Here is a 14,030-nt window from a genome sequence, read left to right on the forward strand (position 1 = left end):
AATCCCCCAGTGAGGGGCTGGGGTGTGGCTCGGTGGTAGAGCCCCTGCCTAGAATCCCCCAGTGAGGGGCTGGGGTGTGACTCAGTGGTAGAGCCCCTGCCTAGAATCCCCCAGTGAGGGGCTGGGGTGTGGCTCAGTGGTAGAGCCCCTGCCTAGAATCCCCCAGTGAGGGGCTGGGGTGTGACTCAGTGGTAGAGCCCCTGCCTAGAATCCCCCAGTGAGGGGCTGGGGTGTGGCTCAGTGGTAGAGCCCCTGCCTAGAATCCCCAAGTGAGGGGCTGGGGTGTGGCTCAGTGGTAGAGCCCCTGCCTAGAATCCCCCAGTGAGGGGCTGGGGTGTAGCTCAGTGGTAGAGCACCTGCCTAGAATCCCCCAGTGAGGGTCTGACAGCCTGGCTCAGTGACAGAGATCTTGTTTAGTATGCCTGAGGCTTTGACTTCAATCCTCTATACTGCAAGAACACACACATACATGGATTAATAGAGAAAGGGAACATAGAGGAGGTCAGATGCTATTGCCTGGGTTTGTCCTGCTATCTGTCAATCACATGCAGACCTAGCACCCCTGTTTAGGTAGGACTTTTCTCCTTCAGAAAGTCTTCAGGCCCAGTGCCTGCTGCGGGGGCTGCTCTCCACACCCGCCCTGTGCTGCACATCTGTGCCGACTGTGACTCACATGGGAAGTGCTTGCGCTGGCAATTTAGCTCATTCAGAAGTGCAGTCCTGAAGCGCCTGTGGCTGACAATCTTTCCCATTGTGTGTGGAGTTGCACTTCCCTCCCCCTCGCACCGTGTTCTGGGATCACCCTGGGTGTCTTTGAAATCCAGAACCTCCTGAAAGGCACTAAGTAGCTATTCAGGAGCTAGGAAACGACAGCGAGGTGTTTGCACGTGCAGCTCTATTTTAGGAGGGCCCTGTAGGGTACACAGTGGGGGGATGGTCATGCCAGGCCTCATAGCTCTACCCTTTTACCTTCCCTGCAGTGCCCGGGGTCTGGAGAAAGCCCAGCAACAGCTCCAGGATGAGGTCCGGCAGGTCAGTGCACAGCTGCTAGAGGAGAGGAAGAAGAGGGAGACTCATGAGGCACTGGCCCGAAGGCTCCAGAAGCGCATCGTGCTGCTGACCAAGGTATAGTCTTCACAGTGTAGCCAGGCTCTACCATGCCTATGCCTTGCCTTTTCTCTCTGGCTGCGCATCTTCATCCAGACCTCTCTGAAGCTGCATGTTCTTGTCTGTGATCAGTATCCTACATCACCAGCGCGTATCCCGCATTCCCTGGACTGCAGGCCCGGCACAGTGCTGTCCTTCCCCAGCTGCAGGCTGCAGCAGAACAGTTCACTTAGGCTGTGTGCTCTTAGTCCAGATTTGAGGACTGTCTTCTGAATGGCAAAACATCATTCAGAGCCCAGAGTGGCAGCCTACAACAATAGCCCTAGAATTTAGGAAACTGAGGCAGGAAGGGAGATGGTGAAATGAAGACCAGTCTGGGCTCTGTGCCTTGCCCCTCTCAAAACAAGATAAAAAACAGTCTCCCAGACTCATGTTCTCTGTGTGTCCTGACCTGGGCTGGTGTAGTGAGTGTCCCACGGGAGAGTTTCCTATAAGCTGGCCTTCCTCAGTGGTAGCCAGCCTTCCCCATCTTTGCTGCCAGCACGAGCACAGGATGCTGGAGTGGGCTCCATCCCAGTGTGACATGAAGAGGGTCACCTGTCCCCAGGTGTACTGAGCTAATGCTATGGTTCCCAGCAAAGTGATGCTCACTCCCTGGTGTCCAGGCCTCTCTCAGCCTTCTGGCCCAAAGGCGTTCTGGTGTCTTGCATGGTGCACAGAGGTCTTCAAGTGTGAACAGATGTAGAGCATCTCATGGACTCTGGGCTTTCAGAGCATAAGGACAGAGAAGCTGGATCTGCCCCTGGGAAGATGAGAGTAGGGAGGCCAGCTTGTGCGGTGGAGGCCCAGTCTTACCTTGATGGGTGTGAGCAGGAGGATGATGGTGCACCCACAAGATACAGGGTGTATGTGGCCAGCTCTGTGCTTGTGGTGTCTGATGGAAACCTGACCCTTTGCTACTGGAACTTCCGGGTTGGACCCTGCTACAAAGTGAGCCATTCTCCTGCTTCCCACCGCCGTTTCACAGCTGCTCCTGACCAGACAGCCCTGTGCCAACCCGTCACTGTCTCGTAAAGGAAAGCTAGCATTTGTGTTGGCTTCCAACACTTCTTCCTAGCGCTGGGGCGGGGCCAAGTCCTTTCTTCAGGCCCCAGGGTCCCTGCAGGTGGCCCAGGAAGAGAGGTGGCTAGACTGTCATCTCATAGCAGCTTAGTCCCAGCTTGGCTGAGAAGATGCTCAGTGTGTTGGCAAAGTTCCTCCTCTGAGCCTCAAAGTCATCCTTTCCTGCCCAGCACCTGTCACTATGAAGCCCATGTGCTGGGAATATCGGGTCACGGCCCTTGGGCTTGACAGTGCAGTGGGAAGGCAGCAGAGTGCTCAGCCATCCACTCACCAGCCGTGACAAAGACAAACACGGCCGTGCATGCTGACATGGGAGGAGCTGTCGGAGGTTAGGCTTGAGCAAAGACCCAGAGGATTTAGTGTTTACCAGAGCATGTGAGGAGAGCTGGCCCCATCCCCACAGAGGCGCGGCTCAGGGAAGAAGGCTGTCACAGAGGCGCTGTTGATGATGCCAACTTGCAGGCACATGGGGCAGGAGGTGGCTGATGTCTTGGGCTGCTGACCCCGCTCAGGGCGTCCTTGTGCTGGTGGCATGAGAAGACAGCTGGCTGTGGGAAAGCTCAGAGAGTGGCATGGGAAGGGGAGCTGCTTGATAGACATCCTTAGTGGATGACATGCTTGTGTCCTGTGACCCAGAACCTTCAGACTTAGTCACAGAACCGGTGCCCAGACTCTGCAATCGTCAGCTCAGCGGGGTGGTCCTGAGCCGCTCTGAGTGCACTGCATTAGTGCAGCAGCCTCTTGAAGCATCCTGCCCGGTCTTTGTCTTGGCTAGGGAGGCTCTGCAGTATGGCCCCAGGAGGTGGAGCTACCTGTGGTCAGGGGGTAAACTGAGTCAGCACATGCTTTTTTTCATGCTTCCAAGATGCCTTGCCCACCCCAGCCAGCCTGGTAGAGAAGCTTCCAGCTTCTGCACTTCTGTGGTGTGTTCATCTGTCCCAGCCTTCTGGTTCCTTGTAGAAATCACCTGGGGCCATAGCTGTTTTATCCACTTCCTGGAGAAGTCCGTGGTCTGATCTGGGTCTGTGTCTATAGCGTTCCCACATGTGTACACCCACATGGTCTAGTTTTTTGTGGCCTGTGTTCTGTAGCATTCCCATATGTGCACGCCCATATAGTTGGTGTACTGCTTGTGGCCCCTGCTATGTCACCAGAGTGGCTCTGAACTTTCTGGCTGTCTGGGCGTCATGTCAGGCTTGGGACTTGGGTGGCAGTGGGCATTGCTGGCCATGAAGCTAATGCAGTGTGTTCTCTGTTGAGTCCCCATGGTTGTTTGAACAGATCCTAGTGCCTAGTGCCTAGTGTTCTATGTGGGTGCCTCTGCCTTGACATTCCCACCTAGTGTTCCCAAGTCAGGAAATTTCCAGTCTCCTCTCTGAAAATGGAAGGCCAATACTTCTCTGGTCCAAACTGGCCTCCCTCTGAGTGAGTGGGAAGTGGCTATTGATTACCCAGCACTGACTGATTATCTATACCTGCTGTCCCTCCGAGAGATTCAATGGATCAATACCCATTGCCTTCCCAGCCCTGGGTCTGGGATGTAGGGATTTGGCTTGCTAGCCAGCCAGAATGATAAAACAATTCATTAGGCTGGTGTGGAGAGGCACTGGGGGCATTGTCACGTGGCTTCATAGGCATAGTATAATGTCCCCTGCTGGTACTTGGCCTGGGTATCTTGTACTCCAGCCTGCTTGCCTGTGGTGGGGCAGTGTCCACTCTCCACTGTCCCTTTGGAAGCTACTGCTGGGCCTCAGTCTCCAGGACTGCTCACCTCTGCCTGACCTTGCCTCTGTGTGCCTCCAGCCCATTCTCCCAACCCCATGGGAGGGCGTGGGGCCTGTCCTGCACCCATCTGCATGGCCCTGGGACTGGCTGTGGTGCTCCACCTCAGCCTCCCCTCCAAGGGGCCTCTTTGCCAGCTTCATATTTCAGTTTACAGTGCTTGGCATGCGCAATTTTGCTCGAGACCTTTATTAAGCGGCTCCAGTCTAAGGAGTTAATTGTTACTGATAGCTAAGAGTATAATTACCTTGGTAAAATATCATGACTATTTTAAGCAATTGAAAATTGGCTTCTGGCACTGGGTGAACACAAACCATTTTCCTATTTGAGACACGCTATTTCCAGTGTGCACTAATATTCTCTACCATAGTTGCAGAATCATATTTATAGCAAGATTTTTATTTTTATTTTTTTAATGAAAGAAAGCCTTCCACTTTCCCTGTTTGGTTGCCCAAGGTCCCCGGGGAAGCAGTCACTAGGGACACAGATTCTAGAAAGCAGGCCTGGAAAGAGGTGGCTTGTGGGGCCTTTGGTGGCCAGTCCCATCTTTGTTACATGGTACCTTCAGAGGCCATTTGGATGTCCTAGTGATGGCCTGGAGCCTTAGGTTACCTCAGATTGTGTGTGCGTGCCCGCGTGTGTATGTGTATGTGTGTGTGTGTGTGTGTGTGTACATAAATTTGCACATGTGAGCTCTTGTTCATATGGCTGTGCATGTGGAGGCCAGAGATCAACCTTAGTATCTTTCCTCAGGTTCCACCCACCTTGGCTTAAAATATAAACAAGCAATCCTCTGTGATTCCCGGGGATCAAACATAGTGTCCGACTTGGCAGCAGAGTGCCCTTACCCTGTGAACCGCTGTCTTGGCGGGTGAGGGCTGTCTGTCCTTTGAGCTTGCTGGGACACTGAGCTGTCTCTTTCTATGAAATGTCCTCTGAGTCATGGCTCTTCACAGACCTTAGGTTCCCACTGTCTCAAGGTCTCCAGGTCTCTGCTGGCTGGCACTGTGCTCCAACATGGCATTCATCCCCAGAGGCCAGTAGCAGGCTTGTTGACTGTGCTGCCATGTTTTAGGACTTCTATGAGCTACCAGCAGACAGGAGGGATTCTGGGCCTCCTCTGTGGAGAGTGTATCACTGGTCAGCCCAGAGTCTTGGTGAGAGTCCTTCCACTCCTAACCTGCAGGGGTTGTGATTTATCCTCCTGTGTGTGGCAGGGTATGACTCACAGACCGCTCCTGAGAGAGCTGGAGACCACAGACAGTCGTGGGTTCCTGCAGTCCTGGAAGGACTGTGGGCAGGAAGTAGGAACCATGTCCAAGGGTCTGTGTCCCTGGTGAGGGCTGAGGAGAGGTGTTGGGGCGAGGCTCACGCAGCCTGGCTTGCTGAATATTTGCTTTAGAGTGACTTGATTTACTCCCTGCTGGGATGCTGTCACAAGGTCAGGTGCCATGTGCCTGTACCCCACAGACAGTAAAGGGAAGTGACGTCTGCTCAAGGTTTTGTTAATTATACACGGAGCCAGCATTGCCAGATTTCTGCTTGGAGGCCTCCCTAGCAGGTGCAGCATCTCCTCTGCTCCAGTGCTGGGCAGGTTGCTGTCTGCAGGTGAGCATCATGCCAGTGGGAGGCTCCCTGGGTTACCGGAGCCTGTCCTACTCATTTACGGATGGTGGGTGTGGAATCAGGTGGAACTCCAGCGCCTTCACACCCTTTACTTCATGGCATGTGGTTGTGAAGAAAGTTCTAGAGACAGACATGCTGAGAACTAGCTGGGGGCTTCTGTGGGGGAATTAACGGAGCCAGGGCTCTGTGAAGAGCTGCCTTCCTAGCCAACATGTGTAGGAAAGTCCTCAGAAGAGTTCTGTAGGGTTACTGTGTGTGTATGTGTCTGTGGCTACTTTGCTTTTGTCGCAGCATTATGCTTTGGAGGCCTGTTGTCACCCACAGTGCTTATGCACTTCTGTGATCGTGGGGTGACTATACCATGAAAGGCCCATCTGGGCGCACCTTTGGCTTCTCTCCAGTGTGGCTGCTGCTGTGGAATATTTAGGAACATGGCAGTTGGTACTAGTGTCCATTGTGCCTTTGCTCTGCCATGTGTGTTTTCTTCTCCCCAGCAAGTTTTGTGCTGAAGGCTGCATGTGCACACTGCAGTTCGAGCAAGACTGAGGCAGCCTGCTGCCTGCCCCTGATGACCTTAGGCTCCCCTCACTCTCTGGGGTCCCACCTGCTTCTGACTTTGAACGTGGCCCAGTGGTGGACTGACATTTATGGAGTCACAGGGTCCCTGCTCTTCATGTCCTGTCTCTGTTTTCCTCGGTGAGCATTTGTTGCTGTTGTGTTTACCTGAAGTTGCTAGACCGTTCGTTACATGCCAGTGTTCTACCATGTGAATGAATTACTACTCTTGTGATGACGTACTTGAACACAGTGCATGCTCTGACCTGAGTGCCAGGTGAGGGTGCCCCTTGTACGCTGCCAGGAGCATGGGGCCTTCCTTATCCTCTAGATTCACAGCAACGGCCCAGTTCTTTGGTGTCTCGATTTTTCATCGGGTTGAGCAAGAGTTCTAGGTTCTGAGTGTGACCCCTTGCATCGGGATAGGGTCCTCTTCACCTGTGGCTGCCTTTCTCCTCTTGTCACCACCTCTGTGTCTGCAGGTGAACAGACAGTTTTTATTTTAATTGCAGTCCAGTGTATCGATTTTCTCTTTCTGCCGGCACTCTGGGCGTCTTGATTAAGTATCTCTGCCGAGTGAAGTCAGGCAGATATTAAAGGGATCTCACAGCTTCCTCCAAGCAGTCTCTGTTTTACCTTTTGTGCTCTCGTCTGACAGGCATCTGGAAGTGGGCTCGGAGTGTGATATGAGAGAGCTGCCCAGGCTTGCTCTGCGCTCCATGTCTGCTGGTGGATGGCTCTGCTTACAGCAGGGGCCGCCTGTGGTCGGTCCATAGTAGGCTGCTGCAGCGTCCGTTCTGTCAGCCCCTGTGGCTGTGAGCCAATGTCACCCTGGCTGGACACTTCGATAAGTGTTGATGTTTGCCCATGGCATCTTCCAGGTCTGTTGCTTCCCCCCCCCCCTTTTAATGAAAATCTACTCATTTTTATTTTATGTACGTTAGTGTTTTGCCTACATATATATGTTGAGGGTGTAGGATTCCCCAGAATTGGAGTTACAGACAGTTGTACGCTGCCATGTAGGTGCTGGGAATTAAACCCGGATCCTTTGAGGAGCAGTCAGTGCTCTTAACGGCTGAGCCACACTCCTGCCCCAGACCCGTTGTTCCTTAGCACTTCTTAGCTGAGGTGGCCCAGGCCTGGGAGCCCAGCAGGTAATGGTGCTTGCTGTCAAGCTTGATGCCCTCAGTCCCTGGAACCCACATAAAGCTGAAGGCGAGAACTGACTCTATGAAGGTGTCCTCTGACTAACATATGTGTATTATGGAGCCCCCATAAACAAACAAACAAACAAACAAACAAACAAAGTTGAAAAAGAGAGAAAAAGAGGCTGGAGAGGTGGCTCAGCTATTGCAGGCTCTTGCTGTTTTCCAGAGGGCCCAGGTTCAGTTTCAGCAGCCTCATTGGGATGCTGGAATTGCCTGTAATTCTAGCTCCAAGGTTCCATCACTCTTTTCTAGCCTTTGTAGACTACCACACGAATCATACACACACACACACACACACACACTCTCTCTCTCTCTCTCACACACACACACACACACACACACTCACACAAATAGATCTTGGGGAAAAATTGTACTTCTTATACATGGGCAGCCCCACACCTACACATACAAATTGCTGCAGCAGAATGCTTGCTGAGGCCCTGGCTGCTGTCACGGGGACAAATAAATAAATAAAGCGAGTGTTCCCACAGATCTTTAGGCCCCTACACCTCCCTGTGTGCAGCTGGTTACTTCCCACAAAGTGTGGCTGGGATACGATTCAGACTACGTGAGTTTATGAATCATTTTGGGGAGAAATCATATCTTGGTGTTGTTTAGTTTTATAAGTGGCATTAACCATCCCTCATTTACTGAGATGGTCTTTAATTTTTCACAGCACGTTTTATAGATTTTACACTAAAAATCTGACGTGGCATTGGATTTTCCTCCCTGACTATTTTCTACTCATGGTGTGTGCTCTTTTTTAAAGACTTATTTTTAGTTATGCTTAGTCTGTGGCAGGGGGAGTGCACACATGGGGGTGGAGGTATCCGAAGGCCCAGAGGCATCAGCTCTCTCAGAGCTGGAGTTACAGGCAGTTGTGAGCCTCCTGACCTGAGTGCTGGAAGGCCAACTTGGGTCCTTTCCAAGAGCAGGAAGTACTCTTAACCCCTAAGCCACTTGCAGTGGGTTTTAATAGTATCTCATGAGACTTTTACTTTATTTACCTTTTGTCGCCTAGGTATGATGAGGCCTGGGTGATGCCTCCTACAGGCGCTCTGTTAAGCCTCAGTGTAGCCTGGAGAAGAGAGCACCTGCGCACTGCGCAGTAGAGGCTGGCAACATGCATGCTGGGGGGGGGGGTTGTTTGGTGGTCAAGTGGTCACGGAATCACAGGGCATTGTGATGATTCAGAGGTGTCCCTCATGCCTGGGTCTGAGCTTCTCCTGCAGCACTCCTGGAGTAAGCTAGCTGTGCTGTAGGATGAGCTTGGGTGCCATGCTGTCTCCCATCAGAGCTCGCATTGCCCCATGACCTTCAGGATGGAGAGCTGTCTGGCCATGACTGAGATTCTGGTTCTCATCTGGCTGAGTTTGGTGTTCTAAGCATCTCATCAAAGCAGAATCATGTTTGTGGTTTTACTTTTATGAATTAAGCTGTATCACATTAGAGCAGTTTTAGGCTATCATCAACATCGCCATCGTTGTTGTTGTCGTCGTGTGTGCTATAGCCAGAAGCCAACCTTATGAGTTCACTCTTTCCACCTTTATTGGGTTCGGGGGTTTTAGTCAGATCATCCCACTAAACCACCTTGCTAGCCCCAGTTTTAGGCTTCAAGCAGTGAGCATCATGCCAAGCGTTGCTGGCACCCTTCCCTCTTGCCTTTGTCTGCATGATCTCCCATCTGCAGACTCTTAGGTTCTGGCTCCCATGTCCTTTGTGGTCACTGTTCGTAGTGTGGCACTGTGAGAGTTACTAGAGGCGTGTCCTCTGCGGGACTAGATGGGTGTAGGATTTACACCCTACAGGTGGTCCAGAGAGCCTTTTCCACCCCGACACCTTCTGTGCCTGTCTGGTCCTCCCTTCCTCCTGTTACTGCTTTGAATGCCTGGCAGCCCTGCCCCCCATCTCCCAGGCCATGCCTTCCTATTGTAGCCTGTTGGGTAGTATACAGTACTGTTAGGCTGGTGATTCCTCCATGCTTGTCATAGCTCCATCACTTTTCTTTTTTTTCATCACTGATTCTCCGTCTGGGTGGACCCCTGCCTGGACGTTCACCTGCTAGAGTGCCGGCATCACAGTGGCCCATGGGTTTTAGCAGTTGGGCTTTGTGTGGTTGTGGGTTGGGAGCTCGCAGCAGTCCTTGGCGTAGTAGTGCTGTGCTGAGCTGAGCCCTTTCTGTGTGATGGGGGTCTCTCATTGTCCATTGTTCTGGAGCTTCCTGTGTAGGCTAGGTGGCCAGCCACTGAGCCCCTGGGGTCCTCTTGCCTCCTTGGCACTGGGGTTACAGATGGCCTATCACACCCAGCTTCTATGGAGCGCTGGGGCTCTAGCTGGGACCCTTTTTGGGCAGCAGCCACTTTACTAACCAAGCTGCGTCCTCAGCCTGTAGACTGGTGTCTTTCACTTAGGAAGGTAACTTCAGATTCCTCCACATTTTTCTTGGCTGACTGCTCGGCTTAAACGGTTACCATTGTAGTGCACAGTGGACTGCAGTTTACCCAGCATTCATCAGCTGGTATATTACAGTTGACTCTGCCTCTAGCAGATATGTATACGGTGGATGTGGTCCTCAGCAGTGGCTGCTATGGTGACACTGCTCAGCTCTGAGTACGTATGGTATCAGACCTTTTGCATGCAGCCACCCTTAGCCCATGATGGTTTCCACATATAAGACTTCCTATCCTCTTCTGAGATCTCCTTGAGGCTGGGGCTAGTGAAGAAAATGAGGCACAAAGATAGGTGAGGTGGCATCTCCCAGTGTCACTGTCTTAATGACAGTTTCATGACTTATTTTCTTCTGTTTAGTTTGTTCTAACCCCCACCCCCACCCCCGCCCTGTGTGACAGACATGTGTGCAAGGATGAATGCACTCAGGCCAAAGGAGGACACCAGCTACCCCAACCCCCTCTCTATTACTCTCATTTCCTTGAGACATAGTCCCACTGAGCCCAGAGCTTGCTGTCTTTTGGCTCAGTTGTCTAGACACAATTCCCCATGATCCTTCTGTCCCCATGCCCCCACAACTCTGGGCTACAGGTATGTGTAGCCATGCCCAACTTTCTTATATGGGTACAGAGATTCAAACTCAGGCCCTCATGTTCCACAAGCAAGCACTCTTAACCCCTGAGCCATTTCAGCTCTTGGCTCATGGCCCCCCGCTCACCACCCTGGGACCTCCACAGAGCCTGTCTTTGGTCTCCTTCTGGCCTTGTAGTGAGTGGCAGTCCCCTGTCTCCCAGGCAGGTGTCAGTGGTAGGTGGAGGCTCTATGACCAATGGAGCATTGTTCTGTTTGCTCAGCCATCCTCCAGCCAGGGGTAGCTGCCCTGTGGGCCAGGCTTGGAGCTCCAGGCTCAGGCTCTTCACTACCGGCCCCGTCTTCACCATTTTCTCACTGTCTCTTGGGTGTGGGACCCCAGCCACAGAGAAGAGAATCTTCCTGCCTGTTGCCTTCTCTGGACCCTGGGGAAGCTGTTGACTGTAAGCGGTGTTCCCTGTAATTCTGCAGCCTCCCGGGTCTATGGCAAAGCGATCCTCTGGCAGCCACGCAGGCTGTGAGATCTGTGCCGCAGCCCTCCTTTAACTCATCCAAATGAGGTCTAAGTGCGGCTTAGAGGCTTGGCTGAGGCTGCTCCAGGAGCGGATGCTCCGTTCTCTCATTCTCTTCTCACAGTACCCCCTGCACAGTCTCAAGCCAGAGTCTGTGTGGTGTGCTCTGCACAGTAGGGTTTGCTTCTGTGTGCTGGTGGCGAGGGAGTCCATCTTAGAGTACTAAGGCTTGAACCGTGGCCCTTGAGCATGACTGACAAGGACCTTGCCACTGAGCAACATTTGTCAGGCTGGCCCTGAACTCAAGACTTCTGCTTCAGTTTCTTGGATAGCTGGGACAGCAGGCCTGTCTAATCAGGCATGTCTGGAATCCTTCCTCTTGACTGCTCTGGTTAGCCCTTAGCCTATGAGAGGGTCTGGCCTCAGGACCCTTTGAGGTTGCAGCCCTGACCTCTTTTTCTCCTTGAGAAGCTACAGGGCCCTCCTTGTTGTCCTAGGGGATGCTGACCTGGCACAGGTGTGTGGACATGACTACAACTCCACATGGGTCTTCTGTGTTTCCTGGGAGTGGACAAAGGGGCAGATCTCTTCTAAGGTGTGGCTCTTGGTGTTCCCCTCTTCTCTTTGCCCCTGGTCCCCAGCCTTCTGTGCCCCCGCCCCCTGCTTGCTGCAAAGGGAAAAGAGACTCGACATTGTTCTGGGCCTTTCAGGTCTGATCACACTGGTCACTCTGGCGCAGCTGGAATTGGAGACTGTGTGTATGTGTTCTTATTTGTTCAGCTACTTCTCTAGCCCCTGCACCTGGGTTTCTGCACTCTGTACTACCAGCCCCGAGCCACACTGCAAGGAAGCAGGATGCAATGGATGGTTCCGTCACAAACGGAACCTGTCTGTGCCACCCAGCCAGGTTCAGGGCCAAGCTTGCTGGCTTCTTTCTTAAAAGTTCCCTCCATTTCTGCTGACATTGGCAACCAGTTTGGAGCAGTTGCTGAGGTATCCCTCAGTGTCTGTTCCTGCTGGAGAGTTGTTCTGTGTACCTTGAATGTAGGGTCCAGTCTAGACTGTGACACGATTGTTCAGGTGTTTGTGAATCGCCTGCTCAAGCCTTTCTGGGTCCCATGGCTGTCTCATGTGACCCAGGCTGGCCTCAAACTTGACCTTAAGCATTTGATTCTCCTGCCTCTACCTCGTCAATGCTAGAATTACAAGAGTGTGCCACTTTGTCCAAATTGAACCCTGGGCTTTGTGGATGCCAGACAAACCCTCTGCCAGCCCACACTTCCTACACACACATCCCCCCCCCCCCCCCCCCCCGTCCCATTTTGTCTGACAGGAAGGAAAACATTCATTTTGGTCTGGGAAGGTGCCATTTACAAAGTCACTTGAAGGCTGTCCTTGGCACAGTACTTTTGCATCTTCCCACCAAGAGGGCCACTGGAACTGGGCTGTGACAGGGGAGAAAAAAAAGTTTTTAAGGAGAAAAGCAATTTTAGGAAATAAAATGAGATAAAAACAAAACACCTTTTGTTTCTCTCCAAGTTGCAGATGGCTATTAAGATAGGGCCCTGGGTGTGCAGGCAGGAGGGGCTTGGGGGCTGCCTCTGGCTACTGAAGCTGATCCATGAAAGCAAGGCCATGCACGCCGTTCCAGGGACCTGATGGGGTCCCTGCCTCTCTAGGCCTCAGACCTTCCCAGGGAAGATCACCCTTTTGAAGCCCACTGTATGTCTCAGGGCCTTTGCTTCTGCTTTTCTTGCCCCCTGGCACTGCCATTGTCCTGCCCCCTGCTGGCTCACCCGCATCCCTCTTTCTTTGCTTTTGACAGGCCCTGTGGCACAGCTGTTTGCAGCCATCAAAATCTGGCAAGTGTGGGCCTCCCTCATCTGGTGGGTGGACAAGCACAGAGAAGGCGCTTGCCCAAGGTCATGTGCCCAGGGAAGTCTTCCACCTGGCAATGGGAATGGCAAATCAAGCCTCACTGCCCTCTTCTGCATGGCCTGCATGCATGGGAGAGCATGAGTGTGTTGCCCCCAGCCCCAAAGACAGGTCACCCTGTGCCTGCCCTTCACAGCACTCCAGAGACATCTATCTGGAAGACATGGACACCCTGTAGCAGTTACAGATGCTTTGGCTTCTGATTTTTTGTTTGGTCTTTTGGTTGGTTTGGTTTCATGGCGTAAAATTAGCTCTTTGGAAGGTGGTGGCTGTTGTCATCTCAGTTTCTCAACAATGGAAGAAATGGAGCCCTCAGTGATGGAGAAGAGAGGTGTGTGGTGGAGAGCACAGTCCCCTGTCCCTGCCACCATCCATCCTTCCCTGTGGTCAACTGGCACACTTTGGGTAAGGATGCTAGCCCTGCTGTGGGTCCTGGCCTTGGTGGATGATGTCTGAAGATGCTGAGGCTGTGTGGTCGTGTCTATCTCTCATGGACCTGCCCTCTCCTCCATGTTGCTCTGTCACTGTTGAGTGCATCCTACCCCAAAGGGCACCCTTAGGACACGGGCTCTTTCAGTTCTCTCCAGAGTGGCTTTTGGAGAAGGTCTATACAGTTGGAGGCCACACCACCCTGGCATCCCTGTCATTGTTTCTGAAAGTCCTCAGGGTCCCTCAGGATGGGGGCTGGGACATGAGGGACAGTGAGGATGGCAGGGTGAACCTGGCAGGTAAGGCAAGCCTGTTTCCAGGAGGAAATGTTAGTAGGATGCTTGTAAGGTTTGTTTTTTTATTAACCTTGACTTTCTAAAGTACTGCATTCACGCGCTATTGATCTTGATCTTCAGAGCTGTTGCGAACATCATCAAACCCAAGCCTGCCGTGCGCACCGCTGCCCTGCGTCATCCCAGGCCAGATGCCCTTTCACTTCTGGCTAGTCACATCACAGCTCAGTGCCACCACATGCCTTTAATCTCAGTGCCTGGGAAACAGAGGCCGAGAAATCTCTATGAGTTCAAGGCCAGCCTGAGCTACAGAGTGAGACCCTGTTTCAAATTTTAGACAGCAGCCCAAACCAAAAACAGTCAGTACAGTAGTCAAATCCCAACCCAAGGCTACACACTAATGAGAGGGGAGGAGCCAGCCT

The 14,030-nt window shown here is 52.5% G+C and overlaps 1 protein-coding gene across 7 annotated transcripts in view; it reads left to right on the forward strand.

Annotated features, from left to right (window-relative positions):
• Positions 1-14,030, forward strand: part of MAD1L1 (mitotic arrest deficient 1 like 1) — a 312,878-nt gene that overhangs the window by 130,783 nt on the left and 168,065 nt on the right. For all 7 annotated transcript variants that reach the window (XM_084761271.1, XM_084761277.1, XM_084761273.1 and 4 more), the window contains one exon: positions 981-1,125. In XM_084761271.1, the coding sequence (XP_084617397.1) occupies positions 981-1,125 (145 nt within the window). The remainder of the gene's footprint in view (positions 1-980; positions 1,126-14,030) is intronic.

This window comes from Acomys minous (genome assembly GCF_964271855.1).
Source record: "Acomys minous genome assembly, chromosome: 16".
In the NCBI taxonomy this organism is placed as follows: Eukaryota; Metazoa; Chordata; class Mammalia; order Rodentia; family Muridae; genus Acomys; species Acomys minous.